General features: G+C 40.5%; 1 protein-coding gene across 1 annotated transcript; it reads left to right on the top strand.

Annotated features, from left to right (window-relative positions):
* Positions 1-2,999: 2,999 nt before the first annotated feature.
* Positions 3,000-12,179, top strand: LOC307264508 (synaptic vesicle glycoprotein 2A-like; the record flags this gene model as incomplete). Its single annotated transcript, XM_080045919.1, has 12 exons — positions 3,000-3,609; positions 3,918-4,098; positions 4,604-4,755; positions 5,698-5,831; positions 5,940-6,029; positions 6,700-6,807; positions 8,212-8,300; positions 8,397-8,561; positions 8,755-8,888; positions 11,091-11,297; positions 11,388-11,547; positions 11,996-12,179. The coding sequence occupies 12 exons, from the start codon at positions 3,000-3,002 to the stop codon at positions 12,177-12,179; spliced, it is 2,214 nt and encodes a 737-aa protein (XP_079902045.1).
* Between the last annotated feature and the right edge of the window lie 475 nt (positions 12,180-12,654).

Here is a 12,654-nt window from a genome sequence, read left to right as displayed (position 1 = left end):
AAAGTCAGACTTACAAGAGTGCATCTAGCTTACCTGTTGCATAAAAGATTCACTATATCTATCTATCTATCTATCTATCTATCTATCTATCTATCTATCTATCTATCTATCTATCTATCTATCTATCTATCTATCTATCTATCTATCTATCTATCTATCTATCTATCTATCCATCTATCCATCTATCCATCTATCCATCTATCCATCTATCCATCTATCCATCTATCCATCTATCTATCTATCTATCTATCTATCTATCTATCTACCTATCTACCTATCTACCTATCTACCTATCTATCTATCTATCTATCTATCTATCTATCTATCTATCTATCTATCTATCTATCTATCTATCTATCTATCTATCTATCTATCTATCTATCTATCTATCTATCTATCTATCTATCTATCTATCTATCTATCTATCTATGCAATCTAAGAAACAAATGGTCAGGATTCAGGGATAATGCTTTTATTTCCTTTAAAGGGCTACATTGATTGAAAACATAATAGTTGTATTTTTACTAGTACAAAAATTTGCTTTATGACCTTAAAGCACATTGATTTTTAATTAATTTGATTTCTATATAAAACCATACATAAACTGTTATTTTAGTAACATTTAAATATCTGAGATGCTTACGGACTTGATGCTTTAATTGCTTTCTCTATGGTGCACAACTACGCAGCCGTCATGGTAGGACAACTATAACTGGAGAACACATGCAGGTAAAACATTGGTGGTGAAGCTCTGTCGTCCTGTTGCTTCCTCTCCATTCGCCCACGTTATATTCTCCAGGCTTGTGTGTGTTGAATGTCAGTGAGGGACAACGATCACGGTGCCCTGTAAGTGCTCCAGTGCTCCATATTATTAGGTTAGTGTCCTACAGTTTAGCCTGGCTGACCAGGCCTGTGTGGGCTTCCTTTGGTTGGTTCCAGTAAACCTGCACGTCACACTGACAGCGAAGGACCTGTGGCCTAATGACACGGAGATGATCGAATGAAATATAACACAAACAAATGAAAGGCATTTTCATTGGTCACGAGGATACCGATTATACTGTTTTATATAGATAACTATGGATATTAGAATAGTAATAATATCTAAATGTCCAAAGATTACGATAGATGAAGAGTTTATGAAGTGATTTAATTCATCTCTCCATTGTAATTTTGCAGTTCTAATGTGCAGAATGCTTTGTAGTAGCATTACTTCCATCATGTGAGTGGAAAAAATGTAATACTCAAAGTATTTCAACAGTTAGGTCAAGAGATTCTGCCCCCTGAGTGACCACTAAAGAACTCCTAAAATCTAGGTCTTGGGGCCCTGTTTGTACTGTATAACCTGGTGGAAAATTAAAGTTCCATCTGCCCGCCATTACCTGTTAGATCATGTTTTTTGAAACAGGGGTCAAAGGGAGCCAGGCGGTGATGTCTCTCATTCTGTGTCCGTTTGTTTCTCTGCACCACAAAATCAAAGCGACATATCTTTTTTTTTATTGCACAACGACCCGAAGGCATACTGCTTCTTCCCCTGAAAAGCATATGGACATGGGTATCATCAGCGAACTACACGAGTCAGTGACTTGATAAATGTTCCTTCGTCAAAAAAAAGGGAGATGTGATTCTGCAGCAGACAGGATGCATGGACATCCATTTTCGGGCTTTTTCGTTCTCAATTTCAAGCCTCATTTGTTTTTGGCACACAGCTCCTCTGTATGTTTACAGCTTTATTTCATTAATCCACAAAGTAAACTTTATTGGTGTTAATCCATTATTGTCAAACATCGAATTGCTTAAACTATACAAAAACCTATAGTGAAGGAGACTGTTGAAAGCAGCCTTTAAAGGAAATAATGAGGAGTTGTTAAAATTGTGTTTGTATGTGGAATGGAACAATGAAGGCCTTACAGTGATGTTCCTTTTTTCCAAACTAGTGTCTGATCCTTTTAGAGCAATTATCTCAGTCACATTACATTTGAGTCGTGGTCACTTACTGTAGCTCTTCCCCATGAACTTGAAATTAGGCATCCAGTGCATTTCCGCACCAATGAAGCCTCCATTAAAAAAAAATCACTCTGTCTCGCCCTGTCATTTCTGCCCAGGCCCGTCTGTGACTCAGCAGTGAACACATGCCGGGTAGATATGGAAAGGCAACAGGTGAAGTCTGGAGGTGTGGATGATAACCAAACCAATTAGGTGTTGTTGAGCGGGTAGAGCAAACGTCCACTTATCACAGGGTTGGTGGTTAGATCCCCATGCCTCCTTCCTGCCACATGTCAAAGTGTCCCTGGGCAAGATGGTTAGCTTGCACCCTGCAGGATAGCTGCTGCCATTGGTGTGTGACTGGGTGAATGAGACAAACAATGTAAAGCGTTATAGAAAAAAACGCACTATATAAGTGCAGTCCATTTACCAATCAATTAATGAAAAAATAAGAAGGATCATTTCAAAGAGATCAATGAGAGACAAACAGGCTCCTGAGGCACAATCATGTGAAATGCTGCCCATCTTACATGGATACAAGACAGCCAAATGAAAATAAAATAAAATGGGACTTCAAACAATCACTTTTTATAGTCATTTTGTTTTTCTGTGATTGTTTTTTGTCTTAGACACTTCGTTTAATAGACTTTCCAAAATACATTTTGCTTAATTTCATCGGTCATTTTAGAGAGATGTTTTCGGTCACAGGCCCAAAAGTAGAAGGGCAATAGGGGCAATCCATTGTAATGGATCACCAGAAATGTACATTGAAGCTTTGAAGCTCTTATCAATGCCTATCTATGCCTCCCTTTATAACAAAGCGCCTTGATTAAGAAAGTTCATCAAGTTACGTCTCCATCTTCTCCCCCAGACAGAAGAAGAGCCTGTCGTCTGTCAAGTGGTCCGAGTGTCAACCCCTCAACACTTCAAGGTGTATCCTGCACCAATTGAAGCAAGTGGCCTAAATCTTTGACCCCCTTTTTTTTGCATCTTCCAAAAAAACTCTTTTTGAAATGGAGGAGGGGGGCTACCAAAACCGGACTGCCTTCATAAAAGGTGCCAAAGACATTGCCAAAGAAGTCAAGCGGCAAGCCAGTAAGAAGGCCGGTCGCTCGGTGGATCGGGTGAGTGACGAGTACAGCAAGCGCTCCTACGCACGCTTCGAACAGGACGACGATGACGACTTCCCGCCGCAGGGGAGCCAAGATGGAGGCTATTACCGCGGAGACAGCCAGGCGGCCAACGAGGACGAGGGAGGCCACAGCGACTCCACCGAGGGCCACGACGAGGATGACGAGATCTACGAGGGAGAGTACCAGGGGATCCCCAGGGCCGAGTCGGGCAAAGACAGCCTGTCAGGGGGCCCCGGCTCGGTCAAGGCCCAGCAGCTCGGAGCAGACATGGGAGTGTCCGAGGCGGAGAGGAGGAAGGACCAGGAGGAGCTGGCCCAACAGTACGAGACCATCTTACAGGAATGCGGTCACGGCAAGTTCCAGTGGACCCTGTACTTTGTGCTGGGGCTGGCTCTCATGGCGGACGGCGTGGAGATCTTCGTGGTTGGGTTTGTCCTGCCCAGCGCTGAGAGGGACATGTGCCTGTCCGAACCCAACAAAAGCATGCTGGGTAAGACTCTTTTTATACAGTCAGAGGATGGATAGTGTCTGTGTCGCCTCCTTCTGTTTGAACAGGTACTGGTTTGGTTGTGTCACCCACAATTTGCTCCATTTTTGAGAAACTTTTTGATCAAAAGTTAAAAACTACAGTTCCAAGCTGTTTCAAGAATTGACTTAGGTAACTTAAGTAAACTAATAAAACAAAAGGACAGACTTACAGTTAATTAAAAGTTTAGCAGTAAAAAATATTAATACAACAAAATATAAAACAATTGAACAATTACTAACATAGTTTAATTTCTTTTGCTCTTTCTGCAGGTCTGATTGTATATTTCGGCATGATGGTCGGGGCCTTTCTCTGGGGGGCTCTGGCTGACCGGATAGGCCGTCGACAGTCTCTCCTCATCTGTCTCTCCATCAATAGCGTCTTCTCCTTCTTCTCCTCGTTCGTCCAGGGCTACAGCACCTTTCTGTTTTGCCGGCTCCTTTCCGGTGTTGGGTAAATTGGATTGGATTAAAATGAAATTGAACACTTTATTTATAGATTTTAAAATCACTTATTTTCGTAGTCAGTTGCTTAACTGTTATGATTTAGTTTTACAGTACAATACAGCAGGTCCAAGGGACATTGAGAAATCAGTTTAAACATTAATGTATTTATATTATATATGACATCATTACAGTTTACATACAGTATCTGTATTTCAGTTAAAAAGTAAATTGTTCTATTAAAGGAGTAACTAGAAATAAAACAGCTAAATGTTTTTTATTTGTTTTGAGAATATATCAGAAATATATACTATATACAGAAACTTACTTTCTTTCATATTCATAATACAGGTATTCAAAGTAAAGAAGTGGCTGACCAAGTGTATCAGAAGTGTTAAGAGCCAATACATTCTGCATATATGGTTTTTCTGGCTATTTAATATGGAATAAATGATCATTTATTCAAACTAAATTCTGCCACAGTTCAACTTGGTTTTTCTTTCTGATCTTTGCAGGATCGGTGGCACAATTCCCATCGTGTTTGCCTACTATTCTGAATTTCTGTCCCAAGAGAAGCGCGGTGAGCACCTCAGTTGGCTCTGCATGTTCTGGATGATCGGGGGGATATATGCGTCTGCCATGGCCTGGGCTATAATCCCACATTATGGTGAGTACATTTGACCTATTCCTGAATTTATGAGGTTACATGGTTAGCCGCCTGTGCATCGTCCATGCTAGCCTATGGTCCTCATTTTGATTTACACTTACAGCATTCAACATTTTGGGGGGACTACTCTTATTTGATTTCTTGAGGAGAGCTGGACCAGTAGATAGATAGATACCACTCTCATATCTGTTCATTAAAGCTAATGAAGAATAAAAGGAGTAAACAGCTATTCTGGCTCTGTTCAAGGTAACAAAATATGCTTATCAGATAAAGTTAAAGGTCATTTAACAAAAACAACAAACAAACAAGATATAATGTCTTAACCCTTAGGAGTCAACCGTGACGCCGGCGTGACCAGATCACGTGACTTGATCAAGCCGGCGCTGCCCAAAAACAACCGTCTATGCCAGTCTTTGTTTCATGCAGATAGACCCAGTATAACCAGAGATACGATGGTTAAAAGTTAATACAAAACTATTTTATTTCCCACGGGCTCAAAAGTATGAGAATTCGGCCATTAAATAATTTAATATCTCCACCGTATTTTTCCATATTACGATGCTGAAAACAATGGAAGTTGTACTGCTCATCAGGCTTAATGAGTGAGCTTTGGAGTAGCTGGTTGGAGGATTCTGTTGACTTTTGACAAATCTATATATTCCAAACTAAGATTATACTTTGAGCTTCATTCGTGGCAGCAGGGGTGAGCTGGTTGGTGAAACTATGCAGTTTTCTATAACAAGCATCTTCCCAGAGACACAGTGCACTGTGGCTGACCCTTTGACTTCCCTGGAGGGAGGAAAAATAAGAACATGGCTCATACCGTGTCACATCAAATTAAATATACTCCAGATTGTCCTTTACAAAGATTCAATGTCTGACCTAATCTGTTATTGATGCGACTCACAGTTATGGGCATCCTGTTTTTGTTTTGTTTTTCAGGATGGAGTTTCCAGATGGGCTCAGCGTATCAGTTCCATAGCTGGCGTGTATTTGTGTTAGTGGCTGCGTTTCCCTCCGTGGCAGCCATCGCTGCCCTCAGTGCCATGCCGGAGAGCCCACGTTTCTACTTAGAGGTGATCCGTCAACAAATGTGCTTTGTTCTGTCCTCTGGTTTCCTAGGATTCATACAAGAACATGTAATACTACACCAGCATGACGTTTACTCCCTTCCTTTCAAACAGAACGGCAAGCACGACGAAGGCTGGATGATTCTGAAGCAAGTGCACGACACCAACATGAGAGCAAAGGGACACCCAGAGAAGGTGTTCTCTGTGAGTACCTCTGAGAAAACATTGTTTTTTTTTTTTAGATATTTTTTTTGGGCATTTTTATGCTTTATTGATAGTGCAGAGAGACAGAGGTGAAATGGGGCAGAGAGGGGAGTGACATGCAGAGAACGACCGCGGGCGGGAATCGAACCCGGGTCTGCTGCTGGGCCCGGCCCGGGAGGGGGACGCCTTCAGTTTCAGCTAACAACAAATGCTTCATTTAAAGCTATCTAACATTTTCAGAGCAGGTAATCGAAATGCATTTTTTTCTAAATGACGTTATGTCGACAGCACAGAGATGACATGCAAAAAAAAATGGCTTTTAGAGTAGGCTCCACCAAAACCTCTGATCATCACAGCTTGAACTGTTTTAACCTGAGATCACAGATGTATGTTTTTTCCAACATACACTGCATTCTAGCAGGTACACAAGTATCCAGCTATTTTTTGATGCAAGGAAAATGTAGCCTTACAAGAGAGTATCACTTTTTTTAAAAAACTTTTACCTTTCTTACAGTAACAACAGCCGCTTTTATAATTACCATCCAAATTTTGAGTGATTTTTTTTCTCAGAAATGCTTGTAGTTTTTGCTTGTGTTGTAATCAAATGTCTTTCCCCTGACATCTGGCTGAAGGCAAGTGTCTAAAAGTACCTGTATCTCTTTCATCCAAGGTCACCACAATTAAGACGGTGAAACAGATGGATGAGTTGGTGGACACTGGCACCGACACTCCTGTCCTGAAGCGCTACAAACTGAAGATTATCAGCCTTTCCCAGCAGGTGAGTGAGGTTGACATATAACTCACACATTTCTTTTATCTGGGGTTTTGTTTAAACAAGTAGGAGATTTGATGTTGCAAAGGCAGTTCTGATATGAAAATTGCAACCCAAAGCATGAATTATAACACCGCTTACATTATATCGGTGATCACTGCTCCTTTTGAAAGTGAAGTTATTGCACACAGTGTGAGGTTGAGGCCTTTTACTGCTTATGTCTGTAAAATGCCTCAGTGAGCAAGTGGTCTAAAAGCAGCGTGGATGGAGGCTTAGGGTAAAAATGCCATCTTTATCCTATAATGTTGTCTTCTTGACCTATGTCTGATTTGATAAGAAAAACAAACAGATTATTACAGTGGATTTTTATCCAAATGCAGACTTTACCTGCTGTTTTTCTTTCCCAAAATTGAATTTGATGAAACAAACTCTTAAAAATGAAGTGCAATTTCCCTGCTTATTAGTTTTCCCATCATTGACTTAATGATTAACGTTGTTTTTGAGCATTTTATGTTTGACTTTCTTGTGTCTTAAACTGGCGTTTTTTGGTTGTGTTGCACACAATGTGTGCCTAAATTTAAAACAGCACACAGCCTACGTTCTGCTATTACTCTACAGCCTCCATGTTCTTCTGAATCTCCTGCTGGGCAACCTGCTTAACCCTCAATTACAGGATGAATCAAACACCAAATCTATTGTGCATGCAGAAACAACCTTTGTGACTATCTGGGGGTTTCTCTTCACAGTGCAGACACATTATTTAAAATGTTTTATGTATAACTGCAGGGTCAAAAATGCCACATGTCGAAGTGTCCCTGAGCAAGACATTGAACCCCGAATTGCTCCCGATAGTTTGCTTGCACCCTGCGTGGTAGCTGCTTCTATCGGTGTATGAATGTGTGTGTGATTGGGTGGATGTGTATGAAACAATGTAAAGCGCTTTGAGTCTGTGAAAAACCAGGGAAAAGCAATATGTAAGTGGAGTCCATTTACCATTCAAATGTCATGTAAAAATAGATAATTTCGGATGTTTTTAGCTGGCGTTAAACATAATGATGGGTCATTTCTCACCCTTAAGACAACAAAAGGGTTAAGGCCTACTGTACTGACAAGTCTTCACTTTTAAAGTTGAAGCTGTTTAACATTGGTAGTTCTGTGTGGAAGCCAATATCTTTGGCAGGAGGACGTTTTTGGAAAACCAGCACGGCTGCCTTTAAGTTTTATCCCCGGTTCATTAAATTATTTCCTGCTCTATAAGTTGCACATTACTGCTCAGAGATGTAAACCATATATATGACAACATCTTGAGAACAAAGTAAGACCTTATGCAATGTGTGTCAGATGAATTCCTTGAGGAGTTTAGACCTGGTCTTTTTAAATGTCCTTATCCAAAATGTTTTCTTGTCGCAGATACGGAATAATGTTCTTGCGTGCTTCACTCCAGAATATAAACGGACGACATTCATGCTCATGGCTGTTTGGTTCACCATGTCTTTCAGGTAAACTAAAGACTCCTAAAACCATATTATTCACTGTGAATCACGTTCACTTTAAACGCTTAAATCACACGGTTTGACTCTTAAAAAACTTTGCAGCTATTACGGTCTGACGGTGTGGTTCCCAGACATGATCAAGTACGTCCAGAAGCAGGAGTATGACTCACGCACAAAGACCTTTGTGAAGGAACGAGTGGAGCACGTCACCTTTAACTTCACCCTGGAAAACCAGGTGCATCGTGAAGGCCACTACTTCAATGACAAGTGAGTGTCTTTTTTTTCATTGTGAGCTGCAGTTTATGTTAGTGGACAATTTGAGAAGTTTAACAGAGGTGTTGGTCATCAGTGTAATACGATTTTTCATTTGAATGGTACTACATTAATAGCGGTCCCACAGTACATAACATTATATATCATAAAAACCTTAAACTGAAAACCTGTGTGACCTTTTTTTCAGGTTCCTCAACCTGAAGATGAAGTCCATGGTGTTTGAGGACTCTGTGTTTGAGGAGTGCTACTTTGAGGACATCACCTCCACACACACCTTCTTCAGAAACTGCACCTTTGTTGCGAGCTTATTCTATAACACAGGTAAATATGAATGTTTTTTTTCCACTTGTGGGAAAAAATAACAAGCTGAAGACACATCAAGACATGTTTTTTTATCATTAAAAGTAATTAAAAAAATAGGAAAAAAACAGGTGCCTATTTTTTACACATCCAACAGTCATTAAGCAGATGTGAGTCTAATAATCACTGTCCTTTTAGATCTATTTTGGTCTCCAAGCTGCAGATTGTTTTAGCAAGTCGCTAACTTTTGTCTGCTTTTTTGTTACTGGGCATGGTAGCCTATGGTGGGTTTATCGTAGTTTTTTGGCCTACACACATCTGCATTATGAATCTAGAAATAACGCTGTGAAGATGCAGACCGTGAAACCATAGCAATTAGTTAGATAGATACTAAAACTTTCGGTAGGGCTGATGCTTGAAGGGAACAGCAGAGTCGGGTGATATTTATATGGGAGTGTCTCCTTTCAGATTACATAGTTATTTGATCCATTGCTGGTGCAACACTATTGATTCGGTGCAGCTTTAAAGTGATATAAAACTGAGTGTAAAAGCCAATCTCCTTTAGTTTATTGGTAATGATCTCCATACTTTTATTACTCAGTCGCTGAACAAAAACATGACTGGTTTTAGATGAAATATAAATCTTAAAGTGAAAATAGAGACGGGATGAAACACAGCGGTTCTGCAGGATTGTAACCATAGAAACCTTCTGTTGCTGGTATCCACGGGTTACCATGCTGAATAACTGTTACCGTAGCAACGTAAACAAGTCCACACAACAGAGACAACAGAGAGCAGATGGAATCAGCCGTGAAACATTGGTTCATGATCGATACATTTAAAAAAGGGGCGCCCTGAGCTCAGTTGGTAGGGCGTCCCCCCCATGGGTCTCGGCCAGCAGCGGACCCGGGTTCGATTCCAGGCCGCAGTCGTTCTCTGCATGTCACTCCCCTCTCTGCCCCATTTCAACTCTGTCTCTACACTATCAATAAAGCATAAAAATGAAAAAAAAGAAAAAAAATCTTAAAAAAAACAGATGTAAGAATGTGTTACCTGGATAATCAGAACCAAAAGATTGTCAAAATGTTTTTTTAAACTGAGACAAAATGGTGTGTGTTAAGATGACATGAGATCAGCAGCTGAACGTCCTAACGGCCATAAACATTACTCCAGTCTTTAAAGACTTCTATTATCTTGCTAACTATATTACAAATAGTCTTTTAAATGCATTTGAAAAAGACTGAAACATGGAAAACTCACTCAAATTAGATCACCATTATACTGCCAAGTTATTGCTTTCTTCTTTGCTGTGCATGTTTCAGACATCTCCTGAAGAAAGTACTACCTACATCCTACAACTTACTTTGCAGAAATCTAAAGCAACACAAAGTGTTTAACTGTGCATGGAAATGCACAAAAAAAGATGGGATGATTAAAAACAACCTTTAAGTTTATGGGGAAGCTGTGGTCCACTGTGGGGTTTCTTGTTTTATGGAGGGATTTCAGCTCGAGTCGGATTCTGCCAGAGAAAATAAAAAAGCTGTTATTTTTCAACACAACATTTAAATCTCGACATCTTCCCTTCCACGGCAGCATTTATAGCAGCAGTATTTTCTCATGCCTGAAGGCAACGATAAACTCTTTTATCCCTATGTCATTTGTGCTTTAAAATGTTATGATCGCTTGGCGCTGGCTCCCTTTAATACGGCTGTCATTGGTTATATGTATGGAAGCAATTTCAGCAGTGTCATCAGAAACATCCCATCATGTAGTTTTTTGCGGCTGCAGGCGGACAAATTGTAACCAGAGAACAGAGTGACAGAGCTTGTACTGTTTCATTTTTTCCTTTCATTCATAGTAACACAGGCTTGTTTTTATGTTTCTTGCCTGAAAGGGACTTTGATTAAAAACAGCCGCTGACTGAGGATTGGGTTGTGTGGTGGCTTTGGAAATGTCTTGGTTTCTTTTTGCTGAGAGATTATTCAACCCATCCTTTCCATGCTCTAGGAAAACCTCTTAAAATCATGAATAAAAGTGCACTGTAGGTCTTTGGTTATCTCAAATTTCATCTGGGTTTTTGTCAGAAAACCAAACTGTGATTTAAAACTTAAAAAACATAGATTTTAATTGATGTCAATCACTTCCTTATGTTTTTCTTTTTTTAAATATAAAATATAACAGAGCAATAAAAAAAAATTCCTCTCCCCTCTCTTCTTCCATCAGATTTATTCAAATACAGGTTTTTTGACTGTAAGCTGGTCAACAGCACCTTCCTGCACAACAAGGAGGGCTGCATACTTGACTTTAGCGACGACTTCAACAATGCCTACATGATTTACTTTGTGAACTTCCTCGGCACGTTGGCGGTGTTGCCTGGCAACATCGTGTCAGCTCTATTAATGGACAAAATTGGCCGTTTAAGGATGCTGGGTAGGTTGAATCGAATCAATGCAGATCATTTACTTGAGGCCATACGGGGCTGTTAAACAACTTAACACAGTTGTGTTCCTCTCCAAACAGCGGGATCCAGTGTCATATCTTGCGTCAGCTGTTTCTTCCTGATGTTCGGTAACAGTGAGTCAGGGCTGATCGCCCTCTTGTGTCTGTTTGGTGGCATCAGCATCGCCTCGTGGAACGCCCTGGACGTGATCACAGTGGAGCTCTACCCCTCGGACAAAAGGTAACACGAGACGTCACTGTTTTTAAAATCACTTAACTTTCTGTTGAATTGTGCAGTTGTTGGGAATGCAGTGGTGAAAATTGCAGGGCCTGTGGCAGCTTTAATGTATTAACAGATCGAAACAGTTCTAATGGACTAATAGAAAAAAAAAGAAAGCAGTTTTGGCTTAAAAATAATCAATATAATTTTTTTTAGTCTGTCAAATGTTGTTTCACCAGCGCCACGGTATCTTTAGTGTCCATGTGGGCTGAGCACCGAACTGAAAGAGCTACCATTGAAAAGATTTTATGTATATTAATTTTTTTTACATACTCAGAGAGGGTGTGATAAAATAAACTGAACATGTTAGAATACAGTAATCAGGCTCACTGAATGCAGATGAATTAATAGTCAGTGTAGCTGAAACTCCTCACTGTGATCATGTCTGTCCCTCTTTGCTTGTGTTCAGGACCACAGCGTTTGGCTTCCTGAATGCCCTCTGTAAACTAGCGGCCGTCCTGGGCATCAGCATCTTCCAGTCGTTTGTTGGCATCACCAAGGCCTTGCCCATCTTATTTGCTGCTGGCGCGCTCGCTGCAGGTAGTTTCCTCGCTACAAAGTTGCCTGAAACACGAGGCCAAGTGTTGCAGTAAAACAAAATGGCCAGCAGTAGGCAGTGGAGCACGGCTGGAGTGTGCGTTTGACCACCAGAGCCCAAACATCCCTGAGAGCGTCACACACCAACAGGACTGACTGCCATCCCCATTGTAAGCCCAGAATCCTTTGAAATACGGATTGCATCATTCAAAGTCAAAACATGACAACTACACCACTCGTCAGGTACCAAAAAAACATCAGAGCTTTTCAGAAGTGTAAATATGCGTGGGGTGGTGCAGTTCAAATCGTGGTTTGCAGAAAAGGCTAAAATGTTATTTTCTGGGAGCTTTCTCTCGCTGGTACAATACACAATACACAATAGAGGAGACAGATCACAAATGAAGAAATGAGACTGAAAAGTAATGGGGAAAAGTGAAAAGATTTAGTCCGTGTGTGTGGTCGATTTGCAAATAGGATTGCAGTGTTTTTTCTCGTCTGTCCTCTGCCCTAAATTGACTGGCTTTCAGTGCT

Source organism: Ammodytes marinus (genome assembly GCF_949987685.1).
Source record: "Ammodytes marinus genome assembly, chromosome: 17".
Lineage (NCBI taxonomy): Eukaryota > Metazoa > Chordata > Actinopteri > Uranoscopiformes > Ammodytidae > Ammodytes > Ammodytes marinus.
Note: the sequence above shows the minus strand (reverse complement) of the source record. Positions and strands in the feature narration are given on the sequence as shown.